General features: G+C 45.8%; 1 protein-coding gene across 1 annotated transcript; it reads left to right on the top strand.

Moving 5' to 3' along the window:
- Positions 1–2,427: 2,427 nt before the first annotated feature.
- LOC140196928 (uncharacterized) lies at positions 2,428–21,167 on the top strand. The gene is made up of 2 exons (XM_072256871.1): positions 2,428–2,460; positions 16,648–21,167. Exon 2 carries the CDS (start codon positions 17,377–17,379, stop codon positions 18,604–18,606), a length of 1,230 nt encoding a protein of 409 aa, XP_072112972.1. The 5' UTR covers positions 2,428–2,460; positions 16,648–17,376; the 3' UTR covers positions 18,607–21,167.
- The last annotated feature ends 4,985 nt before the right edge of the window (positions 21,168–26,152 follow it).

Here is a 26,152-nt window from a genome sequence, read left to right as displayed (position 1 = left end):
CCCTGCCCCCAGAACGCCCACGTCTGACGACGACTGACAGCTCGAGCCATGAGTAAGAAATTGTGGGCTGACTGGAGGGATCCTGTTACTCTGGGCTCTTCTCTGGGCTATGGTTTTCTGAGCGCTCTCTCTCTCGGGGGTTCGGTAGGAACCATAGCTGCAAAGAACCGTAACTTCCTCATTTGTGAGCTAACGGCATTGGGAAACAGTACGGTGGAAAGCCTGGAAGCTGTTAACAGAGAATTGGTGGAGTTACGACTCTACGCACAACAAACCAGGTATACTGTGGAATATCAGTTGGCCCAGCGTTGAGGGTGGGGGGTGTGGTATGCGCTATAGTCGGAGACAAATGCATCACCCATGCTACTGATGAATCATATAATGTAACCCATGCCATCCGGTCTATTAAGAAACGATTGGATGACTTCAGGCAGCGTTCTAAGAAAGGGGATGGCTGGTTAGGATGGTTGCTGGGAGGATCTTGGGGGGTCTTATTTACTGCACGGGCTGATTGTTCTCATTGTTATATTTATCGTGCGTTGCGTGATAATGACTTGCCTAAATGTTGGCTGTAGAATTTTCTCGGAAAGGCTGATGATGCCCTTCTTGACCCCCATTTAATTAGTTATCATAATATGAAAAAAGGAGGGAATGTTAGAGTACAGCGATAGGTAAATATAGGTATAGACTAAGAACAATGATTAGCTAATGATTAATCAGCTTATGAGCACCTTAGCTCACTGTTGCTGGGCAAGTCAGAAACATGTGACGTAATAGACATTGTCCTCTATCTGGTCATACAGGAGGGACATCTCAAGGTATAACTAAATATGGGAAGGATAGCGTAGGGGGTAGAATGTTCGAGAGAAAGGGGAAGGTGTCAATATAAGGAACTGATGTTGTATCCAGGTTAGCTTTGGCAGAAAATCATTATAACTAACCAATGATGATTTTACATCGAATAGTAGACTAACATGTGATCGAAACTGTTCTAAAGCTGTCTTAACTCGCCTAATTGTAAGATTTCCTGTTGACGTAATGATCGATATTATAAATTGTGAAGGATTGTGACCCGGGGGAGGGTAGTGTCCGGACTGGCTCTTTGTGAGATCGGTCTGTAACTTCCCCATAGCATGCTATGAATAAAGAGTGAAGTTTGATCAAGTATTGCGTGCGTTATTGTGTTTGTGATACTGGTGTTCTTGCATCGTGTCGATCCGCCGCGACATGGGGCTGTAGCGGCGGGTTCCATTGCTGGGATCAGTGCACAGTCACTCTGGGCTATGAGGATTTTGTGAATAAAGCTCCATTCTCCAATTTAGAATCTCAAGCCGCAGAACGAGCCTATCGTTTATATACTTAAGTTGTATTTTTTGGCATTGTGATAACCAGATACTATAGCCCTCCACGACCTCTCTATCCAGTCCCTTCAATATTATTGTTCATATTCAGAGACAGCCAACCACTTGTCTCTGAATGTGAACAAAAGAGATAGTTGCTGACTTCAGGAGAGCACGGAGCAACCACTCTCCGCTGAACATTGACGGCTCCTCCTTTGAGATCGTTAAGAGCACCAAATTTCTTGGTGTTCACCTGGCGGAGAATCTCACCTGGTCCCTCAACACCAGCTCCATAGCAAAGAAAGCCCAGCAGCGTCTCTACTTTCTGCGAAGGCTGAGAAAAGTCCATCTCCCACATCTCCCATCCTCACCACATTATACAGACGATGTATCGAGAGCATCCTGAGCAGCTGCTTCACTTCGGGAATTGCACCGTTTCGGATTGCAAGACCAGCAGCAGATAGTGAGGTCAGCTGAGAAGATCATCGGGGTCTCTCTTCCCGCTATAACAGACATTTACACCACACGCTGCACCCGCAAAGCTAACAGTATTGTGAAGGAACCCACACACCCCTCACACAAACTCTTCTCCCTCCTGCCATCTGGCAAAAGGTACCGAAGCATCTGGGCTCTCAAGACCAAACTGTTTCTTCCCCCAAGCCGTCAGACTCCTCAACTCAGAGTCTTTTCTCCCTCTATCCCTCTCATTATACTCCTTGCTCATCCTCTGGGCTTCCCCCTGCCCCCTTCCTTCTCCCTAGTCCTCCCGTCCCATGAGCCTCTCCCTTCTCCAGCCTCATACGCCTTTTGCCAATCACCTGTCCAGCTCTTAGCGCCATCCCTCCCCCTCCTGTCTTCTCCTACATTTCGGATCTCCCCCTCCCACTTTCAAATCTCTTAGTAACTCTTCTTTCAGTTAGTCCTGACGAAGGGTCTCGGCCCGAAATATCAACTATGCCTCTTCCTAGAGATGCTGCCTGGCCTGCTGCGTTCACCAGCAACCTTCCAGCGTCATCGATTTTCCCCTCTTTAAAGTAATGCGCATGCGTGGTGGGTTCCACCAATCCCGCATCCCGCGCATGCGCTCAATAGACGAGAGGCTCTCAAGGATCGGAGGCAGGTAGGAGCGGGGCAGCGGGCGGGAACTTAATCATTGGCGTCTGAGCCGCGATTGAAGGAAAATTTGCAATGATCTCCGTCCACACTGGTCCTGCACCTCAGGATAGTCCCAGTCCTTTCCCTCCCTCTCAGCCCCACGATCCATACCCGAGCCACGGGGAGATTCCGGCTGATGAGATCTGGCGGCGCCGCCATTTTGCGGCGCATGCGCATCGATGGGTCATTGGATGGCGGATAGACTGGTTTCTTCTGCGTGGGGGCTTCTGGGGAAAGAGACAGCCATGGGTGACACTGCTAGCGTTTTCTCCGTGGAGTATATCCCAAACACTGCCGACCTCCAGCTATGTAAATCCAAGGATTAGTATAGTGTCCAGTTACTCTCGGATGAAGAGTCTACTTTCTAGTTAGTGAAAATATCAATTAGTGCTGTATGGTAAAATAAATCCTTCCGTCAGCTTTAGTCCTCTCTGGGTAAATAACGATATGAAACACCTTTGTCATCGATGACAAGAGACGTAGCTTTCGCATCACAAGCGTGCCACACTCCAGTGAGAATAACTACTGCCCTCCCCATCATTGTCACTGGCATTGCCATTGATGGGTTTATGATTGTCAATCTGCTGGGGCTAGGTGATCCCAGTAATTACCAAATCTCCAGGATCAGACATGTGGTAACAAGTTCTCTTTGTAGTGTTGTGGAACATGACCAGAACTTCAAATAATACCAAAGGACAGAGACAAATTGAGCCAAGTCACAGGTTGATTGAAGGGTGAAATGAAGAGTTTGTTGAGTGTGTCCAGGACGGATTCCTGTCACAGTATGTGGACAGGCCGACTAGGGGGAATGCCATACTAGATCTAGTACTAGTTAATGAACCGGGTCAGGTCACAGATCTCTCAGTGGGTGAGCATCTTGGGGACAGTGACCACCAGTCCCTGGCCTTCAGCATTATCATGGAAAAGGATACAATCAGAGAGGACAGGAAAATTTTTAATTGGGGAAGGGCAAATTATGAGGCTATAAGGCTAGAACTTGCGGGTGTGAATTGGGATGATGCTTTTGCAGGGAAATGTACTATGGACATGTGGTCGATGTTTAGAGATCTCTTGCAGGATGTTAGGGATAAATTTGTCCCGGTGAGGAAGATAAAGAATGGTAGGGTGAAGGAACCATGGGTGACAACTGAGGTGGAAAATCTAGTCAGGTGGAAGAAGGCAGCATACATGAGGTTTGATCAGATGGGTCTATTGAGGAATATAGGGAAGCAAGAAAGGAGCTTAAGAAGCGGCTGAGAAGAGCAAGAATTGGGCATGAGAAGGCCTTGTAGTGTTGTGTCCATCTGTCACCTCTCAGCCCAGTTCTGCATCCTATCGACGTCACGCTCCACTCTGACAACCATTCAGACTATCCACAACAGCCCCTGCATTTGTGTCATCGACAAACTTACAAACGCACCCTGCTACTTCCTCATCAAGGTCACTTTTAAAAAAAACACGAGAAGGGCTCCCAGAACAGATTGTTGCAGAATATCCCTGGTCACCATCCTCCATGCAGAATACAAACCATCGATAACTACCCTTTCCCTTCTGTGGGCAAGACAGTCCTGGATCCACTAAACAGGCCTCCTTGGATCCTTGCCTCATTACTTTCTCAATGAGCATCGTATGGGGAACCTTATCAAAAGTCTTGACTGAAAACCATGTACACTACATCCAATGTTCTCTCTTCATCAATGTGCATCCTCAAAAAAATTCTATCAGGTTCATAAGGCATCACCTGCCCTTGACAAAGCCTTTCTGACTACCCCTAATATGATGCTCGTAAGTCTATAAGACCATAAGACAAAGGAGCAGAAGTTGGCCATTCGGCCCATCGAGTGCTCCGCCATGTTATCATGAGCTGATCCATTCTCCCATTTAGTCCCACTCCCCCGCCTTCTCACCATAACCTTTGATGCCCTGGCTACTCAGATGGCTATCAATCTCTGCCTTAAATACATAGAAACATAGAAAATAGGTGCAGGAGTAGGTCATTCGGCCCTTCGAGCATGCACCGCCATTTATTATGATCATGGCTGATCATCCAACTCAGAACCCCGCCCCAGCCTTCCCTCCATACCCCCTGACCCCCGTAGCCACAAGGGCCATATCTAACTCCCTCTTAAATATAGCCAATGAACTGGCCTCAACTGTTTCCTGTGGCAGAGAATTCCACAGATTCACCACTCTCTGTGTGAAGAAGTTTTTCCTAACCTCGGTCCTAAAAGGCTTCCCCTCTATCCTCAAACTGTGGCCCCTCGTTCTGGACTTCCCCAACATTGGGAACAATCTTCCTGCATCTAGCCTGTCCAATCCCTTTAGGATCTTATACGTTTCAATCAGATCTCCCCTCAATCTTCTAAATTCCAACGAGTACAAGCCCAGTTCATCCAGTCTTTCTTCATATGAAAGTCCTGCCATCCCAGGAATCAATCTGGTGAAGCTTCTTTGTACTCCCTCTATGGCAAGGATGTCTTTCCTCAGATTAGGGGACCAAAACTGCACACAATACTCCAGGTGTGGTCTCACCAAGGCCTTGTACAACTGCAGTAGTACCTCCCTGCTCCTGTACTCAAATCCTCTCGCTATAAATGCCAGCATATCATTCGCCTTTTTCACCGCCTGCTGCACCTGCATGCCTACTTTCAATGACTGGTATATAATGACACCCAGGTCTCGTTGCACCTCCCCTTTTCCTAATCGGGCACCGTTCAGATAATAATCTGTTTTCCTATTTTTGCCACCAAAGTGGATAACTTCACATTTATCCACATTAAATTGCATCTGCCATGAATTTGCCCACTCACTCAACCTATCCAAGTCACCCTGCATCCTCTTAGCATCCTCCTCACAGCTAACACTGCCACCCAGCTTCGTGTCATCCGCAAACTTGGAGATGCTGCATTTAATTCCCTCATCCAAGTCATTAATATATATTGTAAACAACTGGGGTCCCAGCACTGAGCCTTGCGGTACCCCACTAGTCACCGCCTGCCATTCTGAAAAGGTCCCGTTTATTCCCACTCTTTGCTTCCTGTCTGCTAACCAATTCTCCACCCACACCAATACCTTACCCCCAATACCGTGTGCTTTAAGTTTGCACACTAATCTCCTGTGTGGGACCTTGTCAAAATCTTTTGAAAATCCAAATATACCACATCCACTGGTTCTCCCCTATCCACTCTACTAGTTACATCCTCAAAAAATTCTATGAGATTCGTCAGACATGATTTTCCTTTCACAAATCCATGCTGACTTTGTCCGATCATTTCACCGCTTTCCAAATGTGCTGTTATCACATCCTTGATAACTGACTCCAGCAGTTTCCCCACCACCGACGTTAGGCTAACCGGTCTATAATTCCCCGGTTTCTCTCTCCCTCCTTTTTTAAAAAGTGGAGTTACATTAGCCACCCTCCAATCCTCAGGAACTAGTCCAGAATCTAACGGGTTTTGAAAAATTATCACTAATGCATCCAGTATTTCTTGGGCTACTTCCTTAAGCACCCTGGGATGCAGACCATCTGGCCCTGGGGATTTATCTGCCTTCAATCCCTTCAATTTACCTAACACCACTTCCCTACTAACATGTATTTCGCTCAGTTCCTCCATCTCACTGGACCCTCTGTCCCCTACTATTTCTGGAAGATTAGTTATGTCCTCCTTAGTGAAGACAGAACCAAAGTAATTATTCAATTGGTCTGCCATGTCCTTGCTCCCCATAATCAATTCACCTGTTTCTGTCTGCAGGGGACCTACATTTGTCTTTACCAGTCTTTTCCTTTTTACATATCTATAAAAGCTTTTACAGTCCGTTTTTATGTTCCCTGCCAGTTTTCTCTCATAATCTTTTTTCCCCTTCCTAATTAAGCCCTTTGTCCTCCTCTGCTGAACTCTGAATTTCTCCCAGTCCTCAGGTGAGCCACTTTCTCTGGCTAATTTGTATGCTTCTTCTTTGGAATTGATACTATCCCTAATTTCTCTTGTCAGCCACGGGTGCAGTACCTTCTTTGATTTATTCTTTTGCCAAACTGGGATGAACAATTGTTGTAGTTCATCCGTGCAACCTTTAAATGCTTGCCATTGCATATCCACCGTCAATCCTTTAAGTGTCATTTGCCAGTCTATCTTAGCTAATTCACGTCTCATACCTTCAAAGTTACCCCTCTTAAGTTCAGAACCTTTGTTTCTGAATTAACTCTGTCACTCTCCATCTTAACGAAGAATTTCACCATATTATGGTCACTCTTACCCAAGGGTCCTCTCACGACAAGATTGCTAATTAACCCTTCCTCATTGCTCAAAACCCAGTCCAGAATAGCCTGCTCTCTAGTTGGTTCCTCGACATGTTGGTTCAAAAAACCATCCCGCATACATTCCAAGAAATCCTCTTCCTCAGCACCTTTACCAATTTGGTTCGCCCAATCTACATGTAGATTGAAGTCACCCATTATAACTGCTGTTCCTTTGTTGCACAGATTTCTAATTTCCTGTTTAATACCATCTCCGACCTCACTACTACTGTTAGGTGGCCTGTACACAACTCCCACCAGCGTCTTCTGCCCCTTAGTGTTACGCAGCTCTACCCATATCGATTCCACATCTTCCCGGCTTATGTCCTTCCTTTCGATTGCGTTAATCTCTTCTTTAACCAGCAACGCCACCCCACCTCCCCTTCCTTCATGTCTATCCCTCCTGAATATTGAATATCCCTGAACGTTGAGCTCCCATCCCTGGTCACCCTGGAGCCATGTCTCTGTGATCCCAACTATATCATAATCATTAATAACAATCTGCACTTTTCAATTCATCCACCTTATTACGAATGCTCCTTGCATTGACACACAAAGCCTTCAGGCGCTCTTTTACAACTCTCTTAGCCCTTATACAATTATGCTGAAAAGTGGCCCTTTTTAATGCTTGCCCTGGATTTGTCGGCCTGCCACTTTTACTTTTCTCCTTAGTACTTTTTGCTTCTACCCTCACTTTACACCCCTCTGTCTCTCTGCACTGGTTCCCATCCCCCTGTTGTGAACTAACCTCCTCACGCCTAGCCTCTTTAATTTGATTCCCACCCCCCAACCATTCTAGTTTAAAGTCACCTCAGTAGCCCCCGCTAATCTCCCTGCCAGGATATTGGTCCCCCTAGGATTCAAGTGTAACCCGTCCTTTTTGTACAGGTTACGCCTGCGCCAAAAGAGGTCCCAAAGATCCAAAAACTTGAATCCCTACACCCAATGACTTGACCTCCACTGCCGCCCGTGGCAACAAATTCCATAGTTTCACCACCCTCTGACTAAAAAAAATTCTTCACATTTCTGTTCTGAATGGGTGCCCTTCAATCCTTAAGTCATGCCCTCTCGTACTAGACTCCCCCATCATGGGAAACAACTTTTCCACATCCACTCCGGCCATGCCTTTCAACATTCAAAATATTTCTATGAGGTCTCCCCTCATTCTTCTAAACTCCAAGGAATACAGTCCAAGAGCGGACAAACGTTCCTCATATGTTAACCCTCTCATTCCCGGAATTGTTCTAGTGAATCTTCTTTGTACCCTCTCCAACGTCAGCACATCCTTTCTGAAATAAGGAGACCAAAACTGCCCACAGTACTCCAAGTGAGGTCTCACCAGCGCCTTATAGAGCCTCAACATCACATCCCTGCTCCTATACTCTATTCCTCTAGAAATGAATGCCAACATTGCATTTGCCTTCTTCACTACTGACTCAACCTGGAGGTTAACCTTAAGGGTATCCTGCACGAGGACTCCCAAGTCCCGTTGCATCTCCGAACTTGAATTCTTTCCACAATTAAATAATAGTTTGCCCGTTTATTTCTTCTGCCAAAGTGCATAACCATACACTTTCCAACATTGTATTTCATTTGCCACTTCTTTGCCCATCCTTCCGATCTATCCATGTCTCTCTGCAGATTCTCCGTTTCCGCAGCACTGCCAGCACCTCCACCTATCTTCGTATCGTCAGCAAACTTAGCCACAAAGCTATCTATTCCATAATCCAAATTGTTGATGTACAATGTAAAAAGAAGCGGCCCCAACACGGACCACTGTGGAACCCCACTGGTAACCGGCAGCCTACCAGAATAGGATCCCTTTATTCCCACTCTCTGTTTAATGCCAGTCAGCCAACGCTGTATCCATGTATGTAACTTTTCCGTAATTCCATGGGCTCTTATCTTGTTTAGTAGCCTCGTAGAACATAGAATAGTACAGCACAGTACAGGCCCTTGGGCCCACAATGTTGTGCCGACCCTCAAACCCTGCCTCCCATATAAGCTCCCACCTTAAATTCCTCCATATACCTGTCTAGTAGTCTCTTAAACTTCACTAGTGTATCTGCCTCCACCACTGACTCAGGCAGTGCATTCCACGCACCAACCACTCTCTGAGTAAAAAACGTTCCTTTAATATCCCCCTTGAACTTCCCACCCCTTACCTTAAAGCATGTCCTCTTGTATTGAGCAGTGGTGCCCTGGGGAAGAGGCGCTGGCTATCCACTCTATCTATTCCTCTTATTATCTTGTACACTTCTATCATGTCTCCTCTCATCCTCCTTCTCTCCAAAAGTAAAGCCCTAGCTCCCTCAATCTCTGATCTTAATGCATACTCTGGAAACCAGGCAGCATCCTGGTGAATCTCCTTTGCACCCTTTCCAATGCTTCCACACCTTTACTATAGTGGGGTGACCAGAACTGGACACAGTACTCCAAGTGTGGCCTGACCAGAGTTTTATGCACTTAAATGCACGCAGCGTAAGGAATAAGGTGGATGATCTTGTTGTACAGCTACAGATTGGCAGGTATGATATTGTGGCCATCACTGAGACCTGGCTAAAGGATGCATGTCTCTGGGAGCTGAACGTCCAAGGATACACGGTGTATCGGAAGGATAGGAAGGTAGGCAGAGGGGGAGGCGTGGCTTTATTGGTAAGAAATGATATTAAATCATTAGAAAGAGGTGATATAGGATCGGAAGATGCAGAACCTTTATGGGTTGAGCTAAGAAATAGCAGGGGTAAAAGAACCTGATGGCAGTTATTTATAGGCCTCCAAACAGCTGCAGTGATGTGGACTACAAATTACAACAGGAAATAGAAAAGGCTTGTCAGAAGGGCAGTGTTATGATAATTGTGGGGGATTTTAACATGCGAGTAGATTGGGAAAATTAGGTCAGCACTGGATCTCAAGAGAGAGAATTTGTAGAATGTCTGCGAGATGGGTTTTTAGAACAGCTTGTTGTTGAGCCTACTAGGGGATCGGCTGTACTGGATTGGGTATTGTGTAATGAACCGGAGGTGATTGGAGAGATTGAGGTGAAGGAACCCTTAGGAGGCAGTGATCATAACATAATTGAGTTGACTGTGAAATTAGAAAAAGAGAAGCCGAAATCTAGTGTGTCGGTATTTCAGTGGAGTAAAGGAAATTACAGTGGCATGAGAGAGGAACTGGCCAAAGTTGACTGGAAAGAGACACTGGCGGGAAAGACAGCAGAGCAGCAGTGCCTGGAGTTTATGCGAGAAATGAGGAATATGCAAGACAGGTATATTCTAAAAAAGAAGAAATTTTCGAGTGGAAAAAGGATGCAACCGTGGTTGACAAGAGAAGTCAAAGCCAAAGTTAAAGCAAAAGAGAGGGCATATAAGGAAGCAAAAACTAGTGGAAAGACAGAGGATTGGGAAGTTTTTAAAACCTTACAAAAGGAAACCAAGAAGGTCATTAAGAGAGAAAAGATTAACTATGAAAGGAAGCTAGCAAATAATATCGAAGAGGATACTAAAAGCTTTTTCAAGTATATAAGGAGTAAAAGACAGGTCAGAGTAGATATAGGACCAATAGAAAATGATGCTGGAGAAATTGTAATGGGAGATAAGGAGATGGCAGAGGAACTGAACAAGTAGTTTGCATCAGTCTTCACTGAGGAAGACAGCAGTATACCGCACACTCAAGGGTGGCAGGGAAGAGAAGTGTGCGCAGTCACAATTACAACAGAGAAGGACTCAGGGTGCTGAATAGTCTAAAGGTAGATAAATCTCCTGGACCAGATGGAATGCACCCTCGTGTTCTGAAGGAAGTAGCTGTGGAGATTGCGAGGCATTAGTGATGATCTTTCAAAAGTCGATAGATTCTGGCATGGTTCCGGAAGACTGGAAGATTGCAAATGTCACTCCGCTATTTAAGAACGGGACAAGGAAGCAAAAAGGAAATTATAGACCTGTTAGCTTGACATTGGTGGTTGGGAAGTTGTTGGAGTCGATTGTCAAGGATGAGGTTACGGAGTACCTGGAGGCATATGACAAGATAGGCAGAACTCAGCATTGATTCCTTAAAGGAAAATCCTGCCTGACAAACCTATTACAATTTTTTGAGGAAATTACCAGTAGACTAGACAAGGGAGATGCAGTGGTTGTTGTATATTTGGATTTTCAGAAGGCCTTTGACAAGGTGCCACACATGAGTCTACTTAAGAAGATAAGAGCCCATGGAATTACAGGAAACTTACATACGTGGATAGAGCGTCGGCTAATTGGCAGGAAACAGAGAGTGGAAATAAAGGGATCCTATTCTGGTTGGCTGCCGGTTATCAGTGGTGTTCCACAGGGATCAGTGTTGGGGCCGCTTCTTTTTACATTGTACATCAACGATTTAGATTATGGAATAGATGGCTTTGTGGCTTAGTTTGCTGACGATACGAAGATAGGTGGAGGGGCCGGTAGTGCTGAGGAAACGGAGAGTCTGCAGAGAGACTTGGATAGATCGGAAGAATGGGCAGAGAAGTGGCAAATGAAGTACAATGTTGGAAAGTGTATGGTTATGCACTTTGGCAGAAAAAATAAATGGGCAGACTATTATTTAAATGGGGAAAGAATTCAAAGTTGAGATGCAACGGGACTTGGGAGTCCTCGTACAGGATACCCTTAAAGTTAACCTCCAGGATGAGTCAGTAGTGAAGGCGGCAAATGCAATGTTGGCATTCATTTCTAGAGGAATAGAGTATAGGAGCAGGGATGTGATGTTGAGGCTCTATAAGGCGCTGGTGAGACCTCACTTGGAGTACTGTGGGCAGTTTTGGTCTCCTTATTTAAGAAAGGATGTGCTGGAGAGGGTACAGAGAAGATTCACTAGAATGATTCCGGGAATGAGAGGGTTAACATATGAGGAACATTTGTCCGCTCTTGGACTGTATTCCTTGGAGTTTAGAAGAATGAGGGGAGACCTCATAGAAACATTTCGAATGTTAAAAGGCATGGACAGAGTGGATGTGGCAAAGTTGTTTCCCATGATGGGGGAGTCTAGTACGAGAGGGCATGACTTAAGGATTGAAGGGCGCCCTTTCAGAACAGAAATGCGAAGAAATTTTTTTAGTCAGAGGGTGGTGAATCTGGAATTTGTTGCCACGGGCAGCAGTGGAGGCCAAGTCGTTGGGTGTATTTAAGGCAGAGATTGATAGGTATCTGAGTAGCTAGGGCATCAAAGGTTATGGTGAGAAGGCGGAGGAGTGGGACTAAATAGGAGAATGGATCAGCTCATGATAAAAATGGTGGAGCAGACTCGATGGGCCGAATGGCCTACTTCTGCTCCTTTGTCTTATGGTCTTATAGAGCTGTATCATTACATCGCGACTCTTAAACTCTATCCCTCGACTTATGAAAGCTAACACCCCATAAGCTTTCTTAACTACCCTATCCACCTGTGAGGCAACTTTCAGGAATCTGTGGACATGTAACCCAAGATCCCTCTGCTCCTCCACACTACCAAGTATCCTGCCATTTACTTTGTACTCTGCCTTGGAGTTTGTCCTTCCAAAGTGTACCACCTCACACTTCTCCGGGTTGAACTCCATCTGCCACTTCTCCGCCCACTTCTGCATCCTATCAATGTCTCTCTGCAATCTTTGACAATCCTCTACACTACCTACAACACCACCAACCCTTGTGTCGTCTGCACACTTGCCAACCCACCCATCTACCCCCACATCCAGGTCGTTAATAAAAATCACGAAAAGTAGAGGTCCCAGAACAGATCCTTGTGGGACACCACTAGTCACAATCCTCCAATCTGAATGTACTCCCTCCACCACCACCCTCTGCCTTCTGCAGGCAAGTCAATTCTGAATCCACCTGGCCAAACTTCCCCAGATCCCATGCCTTCTAACTTTCTGAATAAGCCTACCGTGTGGAACCTTGTCAAATGTGTGACACCTTGTCAAAGGCCTTCTGAAAATCCAAATATAGAACATCCACTGCATCTCCCTTGTCTTGCCTACTGGTAATTTCCTCAAAAAATTGTAATAGGTTTGTTAGGCAGGATTTTCCTATGAGGAATCCATGCTGAGTTCTGCCTGTCTTGTCATATGCCTCCAGGTACTCTGTAACCTCATTCTTGGCAATCGACTCCAACAACTTCCCAACCACCGATGTGAAGTTAACAGGTCTATAATTTCCTTTTTGCTTCCTTGCCCCCTTCTTAAATAGCGGAGTAACATTTGCAATCTTCTAGTGCTCCGGAACTATGCCAGAATCTATCGACTTTTGAAAGATCATCGCTAATGCCTCCGCAATCTCCACAGCTACTTCCTTCAGAACACGAGAGTGCATTCCATCTGGTCCAGGAGGTTTATCTACCTTTAGACTATTCAGCTTCCTGAGTACTTTCTCTGTCGTAATTGTGACTGCGCACACTTCTCTTCCCTGCCACCCTTGAGTGTCCGGTATACTGCTGATGTCTTCCTCAGTGAAGACTGATGCAAAATACTCTTCCAGTTCCTCTGCCATCTCCATATCACATATTACAATTTCTCCAGCATCATTTTATATCGGTCCTATATCTACTCTCACCTGTCTTATACTCTTTATATAATTGAAAAAGCTTTTAGTATCCTCTTCGATATTATTTGCTAGCTTCCTTTCATAGTTAATCTTTTCCCTCTTAATGACCTTAGTTTCCTTTTGTAAGGTTTCAAAAACTTCCCTCTCCTTTGTCTTCCCACTAATTTTTGCTTCCTTGTATGCCCTCTCCTTTGCTTTAATTTTGGTTTTGACTTCATCTGTCAGCCACGGTTGCATCCTTTTTCCACTCGAAAATGTCTTCTTTTTTGGAATATACCTATCTTGAACCTTCCTCACTTCTTGCATAAACTCCAGGCACTGCTGCTGTGCTGCCTTTCCCGCCAGTGTTCCTTTCCAGTCAACTTTGGCCAGTTCCTCTCTCACGCCACTGTAGTTTCCTTTATTCCACTGAAATACCGACACATCAGATTTCGGCTTCTCTTTTTCAAATTTCACAGTGAACTCAATCATGTTATGATCACTGCCTCCTAAGGGTTCCTTCACCTCAATCTCTCTAAACACCTCCGGTTCATTACACAATACCCAATCCAGTACAGCCGATCCCCTAGTGGGCTCAACAACAAGCTGTTCTAAAAACCCATCTCGCAGACATTTTACAAATTCTCTCTCGAGATCCAGTGGCGACCTGATTTTCCCAATCCACTCGCATGTTAAAACCCCCCACAATTATCATAACACTGCCCTTCTGACAAGCCTTTTCTATTTCCTGTTGTAATTTGTAGTACACATCCCTGCAGCTGTTTGGAGGCCTATAAATAACTGCCATCAGGGTTCTTTTACCCCTGCTATTTCTTAGCTCAACCCATAAAGATTCTGCACCTTCCGATCCTATATCACCTCTTTCTAATGGTTTATTATCATTTCTTACCAATAAAGCCATGCCTCCCCCTCTGCCTACCTTCCTATCCTTCCGATACACCGTGTATCCTTGGACGTTCAGCTCCCAGAGACATGCATCCTTTAGTCAGGTCTCAGTGATGGCCACAATATCATACCTGCCAATCTGTAGCTGTATGACAAGATCATCCACTTTATTCCTTATGCTGCGTGCATTTAAGTACAACACCTTAAGACCAATAGTTTGTACTTTTTGCTTTTATTTCACTGCAACTTTATTGCACTGCAACTCATCCCAATGGCTACAAATTTGCCCCATCACCTGCCTGTCTTTCCTGACATCTTTACTGCTCCCTATCTTAGATTTATTTCTGTTTTCCCCTTCCTCCGCTCTGTCATTCTGGTTCCCATCCTCCTGCCAAATTAGTTTAAACACTCCCTAACAGCTCTATTAAACTTTCCTACTGGGATATTGGTCCCCTTCGGGTTCAGGTGTAATCTGTCCTTTTTGAACAGGTCATGCTTGCCCCAGAAGAGATCCCAATTATCCAAGAATCTGAAGCCCTGCCCCCTGCACCAGTCTCTCAGCCACACATTCATCTGCCTGATCCTTCTATCCTTGCCCTCGCTAGCACGTGGCACAGGTAGCAATCCGGAGATTACTACCCTGAAGGTCCTGCTTCTCAGCTTCCTTCCTAACTCCTGGAAATCTCTCTTCAAGACCTCCTCCTTTGTCCTATCTATGTCATTGGTACCAACATGTACCAAGACAACTGGCTGCTCACGCTCCCCCTTCAGAATATTCAGGACCCAATCCGAGACATTCCGTACCCTGGCACCTGGGAAGCAACACACCATGCGGGTATCTCTATCAGGCTCACAGAATCCCCTGTCCATTCCCCTGACTCTGGAATCCCTTATGACTACTACATTCCTCTTCTCCATCCTTCCCTCCTGCACAACAGTGCCAGGCTCAGTGCCAGAGACCCGGTCACCGTGGGCGTCCCCTGTTAGGTCATCCCCTTCAACAACATCCAGAACAAGATATTTGTTGCTGAGGGGGACAGCCACAGGTGTGTTTTCCACTATCCGGGCATTTCCCTTCCCTCGCTTGACAGTGACCCAGTTTTCTGACCCCTGTAGCCTAGGGATGACTACCTCCCTGTAGCTCCTGTCTATCACCTCTTCACTTTCCCTGATAAGCAGTAGGTCATCAAGCTGCAGCTCCAGATCCCTAACCCGGTCTCTGAGGAGCTGCATCTCGGTGCACCTGGTGCAGATGTGGCCATCAGGGAGGCTGGAGGTCTCCCAGGATTCCCACACCTGACACCCTGAACAAATCACTAACCCTGCAGGCATGCTGTCTAATTCTACAGGATTGAAACAGGAAAAATAAGTCTACTCACCCACTTACCTTGCAAAACAGATGAACTTTTTAAACTGTTACCTTGTACCATTAGCTGTGAGAGCCCTGCTGTTCCTGTTTGTCTGGGCTGATTCGCGAAAGTGGGGTGGGGGAGACGGGAGTGAGAAAGAAAGAGTTGGTGCTTTGTTCTCGCTTCCTCCCGTTTACCGCCGAAGCCCGTTGAAGCCAAAGCCCTGCACTCTGCTACCGCTCACTCCACTGCCCGCTCCGACAGCTGCCCGCTGTATAGGGTGGTCTCCTTTTTAAACTCTCCGCGCTGTCCTGTTGACGTCACGCGCCTGTGCAGTCTCATCCTTCTTGCACTCGAAGAAGTTTTTAAAAAAAAATGCCTTCATTCAGAATTCAGCTCCCACGTCACTCTGTAGTCCTGATCCTAAAGACAGCCGTTGGTAGCAACTTTCCTTTTTTTTCCCTCCCTCCCTCTTCGGATCTTCTCCAACAAATTGCCCAGCACTAATGCAAGACTTACTGGTCTATAATTTCCTGGGTTACCTCTATTCCGTTTCTTGAACAATTCTCGGGTACTTTTCCCATCCCTACTGATGATACAAAGAGTCAACAATCTCCACCCTCGCTTCCCACAGTAGCCTGTGGTATATCTCAACTTGAGTTGAACTGGGTAATGTTATGATGCCAGAGCTCACATTGAGAGAAGATCTTATAGAAACATGTAAAATTATGAAAGGGATAGATAAGATAGAGGCACGAAAGTTGTTTCCACTGGTAGGTGAGACAAGAAATAGAGGACATCACCTTAAGGTTCGGGGCATTTGGGATGGAGATGAGGAGGAACTGCTTTTCCCTGAAGGTGCTGAATCTGTGGATTTCTCCGCCCAATGAAGCAGTGGAGGCTACCTCAGTGAATGTATTTGAGACAAGGTTGGATAGATTTTTGCAAAGTCGGGAAATTGAGGGTGACGGGGAAAGGGTAGATTGGTGGAGACAGGCCAGACTACGGACTAAAATCTCACCTGAAAAATTGTTCTTCACCCATTGATGTCCTTTCAAATATTTTTACAGGTTTGAAATGGCAGAACACTGTTGTGCATAGGCCGACTCTGTCTGGATATATGAGGAGTCTCCAAATGCTCTCTTTGCAAGACCAACACATCTGTTGTCGATCCTTGGAGATGAAGAAGTATCTCATCCCAGCTGGAAATGTATTTGTGTCTGAAATGAAGGTTTCTGTTGAACTCAGTGTTATCTACTGGAACCAGGGTGCTGAGAACACACCAGCGTCTGTTCACTGGGGATCAGTTCTTCAATTGCATTGATTGTACAAGAGATTCAAACATCTGACTTTCTGAATTGCCAGAGAATTGATTGTAGTGAGATATCATTCTCCATCTCTCAGTGTGGGAAGGGATTCACTCACAGCCGACCTGCAGACACGCCAGTGAGTTCACCGTGGGGAGAGGCCATTCACCCGCTCTGTGTGAGGGAGGGGAACCACTCAGTCATCCAGCCTGAAGATACATCAGCAAGTTCACACCATAGTGAGATGCTTCACCTGTTCTGACTGTGGGAAGCAATTTGATCTGTTGCTGCTGCTAACGATATATCTGAAAATTCACCAGTGAGACGACGGTAACCTGCTTAGATGGTGGGAAGGCATTCACACACTCAACCACACCACAGTGACACCAGCGAGTTCACACCAGGGAGAAGTCATTCACCTGCTCTGAATGTGGGAAAGGATTCACTCAATCATCTCAGCTGAATGAACAGCCGTGAGTTCACACTGAAAAGATGCCGTTCACCTGCTCAGACTGTGGGAAGCAATTCACTCGTTCATCCACACTACAGAGACATCAGCGAATTCACACTGGGGAGAAGCCATTCACTTGCTCTGAATGTGGGAAGGGATTCACTCAGTCATCTCAACTGGAGGTGCATCTGCGAGTTCACACTGGGGAGAGGCCATTCACATGCTCTGAATGTGGGAAAGGATTCACTGAGTCGTACTCTCTTGTGAAGCACTACCGAATTCACACTGGGGAGAAGCCATTCACATGCTCTGAATGTGGGAAGGGATTTGCTCAGTCATCCAATCTGAAAGTACATCAGCGAGTTCACACTGTGGAGAGGCCATTCACATGCTCTGAATGTGGGAAGGGATTCGCTGATTCGTACTCCCTTGTGAAGCACTGCCGAATTCACACTGGGGAGAAGCCATTCAAGTGCTCTGAATGTGGGAAGGGATTCACTGACTCATCTCTCCTCGTGAAGCACTGCCGAATTCACACTGGGGAGAAGCCATTCACGTGCTCTGAATGTGGGAAGGGGTTCACTGATTCATACTCCCTTGTGAAGCACTGCCAAATTCACACTGGGGAGAAGCCATTCACTTGCTCTGAATGTGGGAAAGGATTCACTGAGTCATTTCAACTGAAGGTACATGAGCGAATTCACACTGGGGAGAAACCGTTCAGCTGCTCTGAATGTGGGAAAGGATTCACTCAGTCATCTCATCTGAAGGCACATCAGCGAATTCACACTGGGGAGAAACCATTCAGCTGTTCTGAATGTGGGAAGGGATTTGCTCGGTCATCTCGACTGATTGAACATCAGCGACTTCACACTGGGGAGAAACCGTTCAGCTGCTCTGAATGTGGGAAGGGATTCACTAAGTCAGACACCCTCGTGAAGCACTACCGAATTCACACTGGAGAGAAGCCATTCACTTGCTCTGAGTGTGGGAAGGGTTTCACTCAGTCATCTCATCTGAAGGCGCATCAACGAATTCACACTGGGGAGAAACCGTTCAGCTGCTCTGAATGTGGGAAGGGATTCACTCAGTCATCCAACCTTGTGCAGCACTCCCAAATTCACACTAGGGAGAAACTGTTCACCTGCTCAGATTGTGGGAAGAAATTCACTCGGTCATCAGACTTTAAAGTACATCAACGAATTCACACTGGGGGATGCCACTCACCTGTTCTAAATGTGGGAAAGGATTTGCTTAGACATCTCAATTGAATAAACATCAGTGAGTTCACACTGGGGAGAAACTGTTCAACTGCTCAGACTGTGGGAAGGAATTCACTCAGACATCTCGCCTACCAACACACCAGGCTGTTTTCGGCAGTGAGTGGACGTTGACCTGCTCAGACTGTGGGAAGGCATTCACACACTTATACAAGCTGCAGAGACAGTGGTGGATTCACACTGTGGTGAGGATGGTCACCTGCTCTGAATGTGGGATGGGTTCCAATCAGTCATTCATCGTGTGACACCCTACCGAGCTTTGACCCATCATTAATCAAAGAGATCAGAAGCTTGAGAGGATGTAATTCACTCAGGTTCGCTGATGGTGTACTAATGGCAGTGCTTCTGGGCAGGTTTTTTTTTAGCTTTCAGCAGTGGCCAATCAGCATTCAGCATTGATTATCAAGTCAGGCAGTGTAGTAGTCAAGTGGAGCGGCCAGTGTTGGAGAGGGCAGAGTTGGAGCGGAGACGTTGAGACTTTACCTCTGAGGTTTCAGTGAGGAGAGAATTCAGTCAGAGAAGGCAAAATCATGATGGAGCTAGAATTTTTATGTGAACATATGCTCAGTTAGAACAGTGGAGATGCCAGGCAGGAGATTGGAAAGCTTCTCTTGCGGGATGTGGGAATGCAGAGGACCTTCCTATGTCCTTGTTAACTGCAGCTGTGAGAGGGGCATCCAGCTGCAGATCCGAACAATCCACATTAAGGAGTTGGAGCTGGAACTGCATGAACTCCAGATCATTTGGGAGGCTGAAAGGGTGATCGGTAGGACATATAGAGAGGCAGTAGCACCCAAGGTGCACGGCACAGGAAACTGGGTGACAGGAAGGGGAAAGGAGGAAACAGCGAATGTAGTGTTACCCTGTGCCCATCCCCTTGAACAACACATATATCACTTTAGCTACTGACAGAGACGGTGGGATGACCTAGCAAAGGAAAGTCACAGCAATTGGGTCTCTGGCTCTGAGACTGAGAAGGGAAGGGTAGGAAGAGGTGAGCTGCAGTCATAGGTGATTCATTAGCGAAGGGAACTGACTGGATGCTCTGTGGGTGAGAATGAGATTCCAGGATGCTATGTTGCCTCCTGCGTGCTAGCATCTGCAACATCTCGGGTTGAGCGCTCAGCATTCCTAAGGAAGGTGAACAGTGAAGGTCGTGGTCCATGTGGGTACCAATGATATGGGCTGGTAGAGTAACGAGTTTCTGCAACGGGGGTTCAGGGAGTGGATGCTAAGATAAAGAGCAGCTCGTCCAGGGCTGTAACCTCAGGACTGTGATTTGTGCCATGTGCCAGGAATAGGAAGAATATACTGTTTACCACGTGGCTAAGGAGTTGGTGCAGGAGTGAGGGCATAAGATTTTTGGGTTATTTGACCCTACAATGATTCTTGTGTGCATGGGAGTGTGAGTGTGTTAGGGGAGAGGGCTCATCGTTGATGGAGGGTGAAGTGGGCAGACAGGTCTCTCTCACACACACAAACACATGCAGTGGAGTGTGAGGGAGGAGAGTGAGAAGGGGAAAGGGGAATGAGGAGGATGGTGTTATGGCTCCTTCACAAAGTCCCAGACTCACCCACTCTTCCCCCTCTGGAATTGGTCCCATTCCTTACACCAGGCTAGCTGGCTGGTGGCATAGTGGCATCAACGCCGGACTTCAGAGCGAAGGCTCCCGAGTTCGAATCCAGCCGGCTCCCGTACGCGCTTTCCATCCGCGCTGGGTTGAGCGTCGAGCTAGCAACTGGACCTCGTAAAAAAGATTTCCTGCTACAGAAACATCAACACCAAAAAGTTGATGGCCTATGATCTCTCGTGAGTTGAAAGGCAATTTCTCTTTCTCTCTTTCCCCCTATCCCAGGCTAGGGGTTGGCATTGAGTTACCTTGCCAACATTTTTGTGAATTGTTCGATAACATCTGGTTAACACACTTTGATAATAAATTTACGTTGAACTTGAACATTGAAATGCATTGTTTGTAAAACATGTCTTCTTCTTCATCTGCCTTGTGCGTTACATGCTTGGGCGATCAAGGCTTTCCACATCAAACGATCCCACGCAGCGTCAATGATATCTCGCACACTTAGATCTGTTAGTTCTTTCACAGCATCCATATATTTTCTTCTTTGCCTTCCTCTTCCGCATTTCCAAAGCATACGGCTTGTAATGTGAGGCATTCTATTTCTCCCTTTCTGATGGCATGACCCAGGAATTTAAGTTTCCTCTCATTTAATGTTCACATTAAAGATCTTTTTGTATGGGCACGTTGGAGTACTGTCTCATTAGTTACCCTATCTCTATATGATATTTTTAGCATTCTCCTAAGAAACCACATTTCTGTTCCTTCTAAGTTTCTTTGGAGTTCTGGTGTTATAGTCCATGTTTCAGAAGTGTACCGCAAGATTGACCAGACGTAACATTTTAGTAGCCTAAGCCTTGTTGTCATAGAAATGTGTCTGTTGGTAAAAATATGTTTCATTTTTTGGAAGTTGGTTTTGGCAATGGCAGTTCTTCTTTTTATTTCTACTTTACTTTTAGCATCTTGTGTTATAAAGCTACCGAAGTAATTAAAGCTGGTCTTTTGTTCAATCTCTTGGTTACCGATGTACAATTGACAGTTGGGAGTATCCTGCTGTTTTGATATTACCATGCATTTGTTTTTTTTATATACAGTTGATGGTTAGACCAAAATCTGCACTTGTTTGTACTACTTTGTCCAGGAGGATTTGTAGGCCTTCTGCAGCACTTGCTGTTAAGGTGGTATTGTCTTCATCTCTTATATTGTTGATGTTAACACCTCCAATTTTTATCCCATCTAGGTCTTCTATTTCTCTGACAATCATTTCACTATAGATATTAAATGATTCAGGTGAGGCCACTGTTTGGTTCCAATATAAATTTTGAAGCAGTTGTTCGTTCCTTCCGTCAATGTTTAGTTTAGTGAGAATTTGAAATAATTCAAACTATCAAAATGTCTTATGGAATATTGGACAATATCCGATCGGCTGTTTTAGCTAAATAGAACATAGAATAGTACAGCACAGTACAGGCCCTTCGGCCCACAATATTGTGCCGACCCTCAAACCCTGCCTCCCATATAAGCCCCCACCTTAAATTCCTTCATATATCTATCTAGTAGTCTCTTAAACTTCACTAGTGTACCTGCCTCCACCACTGACTCAGGCAGTGCATTCCACGCACCAACCACTCTCTGAGTAAAAAACCTTCCTCTAATATCCCCCTTGAACTTCCCACCCCTTACTTTAAAGCCATGTCCCCTTGTATTGAGCAGTGGTGCCCTGGGGAAGAGGCGCTGGCTATCCATTCTATCTATTCCTCTTATTACCTTGTACACCTCTATCATGTCTCCTGTCATTTTCCTTCTTTCCAAAGAGTAAAGCCCTAGCTCCCTTAATCTCTGATCATAATGCATACTCTCTAAACCAGGCAGCATCCTGGTAAATCTCCTCTGTACCCTTCCACATCCTTTCTATAGTGGGGCGACCAGAACTGGACACAGTACTCCAAGTGTGGCCAATTCTGAATCCACCTGGCCAAACTTGCCTGGATCCCATGCCTTTTGACTTTCTGAATAAGCCTACCATGTGGAACCTTGTCAAATGCCTTACTAAAATCCATATAGATGACATCCACTGCACTACCCTCATCTATATGCCTGGTCACCTCCTCAAAGAACTCTATCAGGCTTGTTAGACACGATCTGCCCTTCACAAAGCCATGCTGACTGTCCCTGATCAGCCATGATTCTCCAAATGCTCAGAGATCCTATCTCTAAGAATCTTTTCCAACAGCTTTCCCACCACAGACGTAAGGCTCACTGGTCTATAATTACCCGGACTATCTCTACTACCTTTTTTGAACAAGGGAGCAACATTCGCCTGCCTCCAATCCTCTGGGACCATTCCCGTGGACAACGAGGACATAAAGATCCTAACCAGAGGCTCAGCAATCTGTTCCCTCGCCTCGTGGAACAGCCTGGGGAATATCCGTCAGACCCCGGGGACTTATCCATCCTAATGTATTTTAACAACTCCAACACCTCCTCTCCCTTAATATCAGCATGCTCCAGAACATCAACCTTACTCATATTGTCCTCACCATCATCAAGTTCCCTCTCATTGGTGAATGTCGAAGAGAAGTATTCATTGAGGACCTCGCTCACTTCCACAGCCTCCAGGCACATCTTCCCACCTTTATCTCTAATCGGTCCTCCTCCTTTCCTGTCATCTTTTGTTCCTCACACAATTGAAGAATGCCTTGGGGTTTTCCTTTACCCTACTCGGCAAGGCCTTCTCCTGCCCACTTCTTGCTCTTCTCAGCCCCTTCTTAAGCTCCTTTCTTGCTTCCCTATATTCTTCAATAGACCCATCTGATCCTTGCTTCCTAAACCTCATGTATGCTGCCTTCTTCCACCTGACTAGATTTTCCACCTCACTTGTCACCCATGGTTCCTTCACCCTACCATTGTTTATCTTCCTCACTGGGACAAGTTTATCTCGAACATCCTGCAAGAGATCTCTAAACATTGACCACATGTCCATAGTACATTTTCCTGCAAAAACATCAACCCAATTCACACCCGAAAGTTCTAGCCTTATAGCCTCATCATTTGCCCTTCCCCAATTAAAAATTTTTCTGTCCTCTGATTCTGTCCTTTTCCATGATAATGCTAAAGCCCAGGGAGCGGTGGTCACTGTCCCCCAGATGCTCACCCACTGAGAGATCTGTGACCTGACCCGGTTCATTACCTAGTACTAGATCTAGTATGGCCTTCCCCCTAGTCGGCCTGTCCACATACTGTGACAGGAATCTGTACTGGACACACATAACAAACTCTGCCCCATCTAAACCCTTGGAACTAATCAGGTGCTAATCAATATTAGGGAAGTTAAAGTCACCCATGATAACAACCCTGTTATTTTTGCACCTTTCGAAAGTCTGCCTCCCAATCTGCTCCTCTGTATCTCTGCTGCTACCAGGGGGCCTATAGAATACCCGCAATAGAGTAACTGCTCCCTTCCTGTTCCTGACTTCCACCCATACTGACTCAAAAGAGGATCCTGCTACATTACCCACCCTTTCTGTAGCTGTAATAGTATCCCTGACCAGTAATGCCACCCATCCTCCCCTTTTACCGCCCTCTCTATCCCTTTTAAAGCAATGAAATCCAGGAATATTGAGAATCCATTCCTGCCCTGGTGCCAGCCAGGTCTCTGGAATGGCCATTACATCATAATTCCATGTATGTATCCAAGCTCTCAGTTCATTACCTTTGTTCCTGATGCTTCTTGCATTAAGGGATAACCGTTTTAACATTAGCATAACCGAAGCCTACGCACCAACAATTGATGCAGATGAAGAGGATATCAACAAGTTTTATGAAGATCTCGACAGTGCTTACGAGCAATGAAAATTTCAGGACATAAAACTAGTCATGGGAGATTTTAACACCAAAGTTGGACAGGAAATACATAGAAACATACATAGAAAATAGGTGCAGGAGTAGGCCATTTGGCCCTTCGAGCCTGCACCGCCATTTATTATGATCATGGCTGATCATCCAACTCAGAACCCCGCCCCAGCCTTCCCTCCATACCCCCTGACCCCTGTAGGCACAAGGGCCATATCTAACTCCCTCTTAAATATAGCCAATGAACTGGCCTCAACTGGTTCCTGTGGCAGAGAATTCCACAGATTCACCACTCTCTGTGTGAAGAAGTTTTTCCTAATCTCGGTCCTAAAAGGCTTCCCCTCTATCCTCAAACTGTGGCCCCTCGTTCTGGACTTCCCCAACATCGGGAACAATCTTCCTGCATCTAGCCTGTCCAATCCCTTTAGGATCTTACACGTTTCAATCAGATCCCCCCTCAATCTTCTAAATTCCAACGAGTACAAGCCCAGTTCATCCAGTCTTTCTTCATATGAAAGTCCTGCCATCCCAGGAATCAATCTGGTGAACCTTCTTTGTACTCCCTCTATGGCAAGGATGTCTTTCCTCAGATTAGGGGACCAAAACTGCACACAATACTCCAGGTGTGGTCTCACCAAGGCCTTGTACAACTGCAGTAGTACCCCCCGCTCCTGTACTCGAATCCTCTCGCTATAAATGCCAGCATACCATTCGCCTTTTTCACCGCCTGCTGTACCTGCATGCCCACTTTCAATGACTGGTGTATAATGACACCCAGGTCTCGTTACACCTCCCCTTTTCCTAATCGGCCACCATTCAGATAATAATCTGTTTTCCTATTTTTGCCACCAAAGTGGATAACTTCACATTTATCCACATTAAATTGCATCTGCCATGAATTTGCCCACTCACCCAACCTATCCAAGTCACCCTGCATCCTCTTAGCATCCTCCTCACAGCTAACACTGCCACCCAGCTTCGTGTCATCCGCAAACTTGGAGATGCTGCATTTAATTCCCTCGTCTAAGTCATTAATATATATTGTAAACAACTGAGGTCCCAGCACTGAGCCTTGCGGTACCCCACTAGTCACCGCCTGCCATTCTGAAAAGGTCCCGTTTATTCCCACTCTTTGCTTCCTGTCTGCTAACCAACTCTCCACCCACACCAATACCTTACCCGCAATACCGTGTGCTTTAAGTTTGCACACTAATCTCCTGTGTGGGACCTTGTTAAAAGCCTTCTGAAAATCCAAATATACTACATCCACTGGTTCTCCCCTATCCACTCTACTAGTTACATCCTCAAAAAATTCTATGAGATTCGTCAGACATGATTTTCCTTTCACAAATCCATGCTGACTTTGTCCGATCATTTCACCGCTTTCCAAATGTGCTGTTATCACATCCTTGATAACTGACTCCAGCAGTTTCCCCACCACCGACGTTAGGCTAACCGGTCTATAATTCCCCGGTTTCTCTCTCCTTCCTTTTTTAAAAAGTGGAGTTACATTAGCCACTCTCCAATCCTCAGGAACTAGTCCAGAATCTAACGAGTTTTGAAAAATTATCACTAATGCATCCACTATTTCTTGGACTACTTCCTTAAGCACCCTGGGATGCAGACCATCTGGCCCTGGGGATTTATCTGCCTTCAATCCCTTCAATTTACCTAACACCACTTCCGTACTAACATGTATTTCGCTCAGTTCCTCCATCTCACTGGACCCTCTGTCCCCTACTATTTCTGGAAGATTATTTATGTCCTCCTTAGTGAAGACAGAACCAAAGTAATTATTCAATTGGTCTGCCATGTCCTTGCTCCCCATAATCAATTCACCTGTTTCTGTCTGCAGGGGACCTACATTTGTCTTTACCAGTCTTTTCCTTTTCACATATCTATAAAAGCTTTTACAGTCTGTTTTTATGTTTCCTGCCAGTTTTCTCTCATAATCTTTTTTCCCCTTCCTAATTAAGCCCTTTGTCCTCCTCTGCTGAACTCTGAATTTCTCCCAGTCCTCAGGTGATCCACTTTCTCTGGCTAATTTGTATGCTTCTTCTTTGGAATTGATACTATCCCTAATTTCTCTTACCAGCCACGGGTGCACTACC

Source organism: Mobula birostris, chromosome 4 (genome assembly GCF_030028105.1).
Source record: "Mobula birostris isolate sMobBir1 chromosome 4, sMobBir1.hap1, whole genome shotgun sequence".
Classification (NCBI taxonomy): Eukaryota; Metazoa; Chordata; class Chondrichthyes; order Myliobatiformes; family Myliobatidae; genus Mobula; species Mobula birostris.
This window is presented reverse-complemented; position numbering and strand designations above follow the sequence as displayed.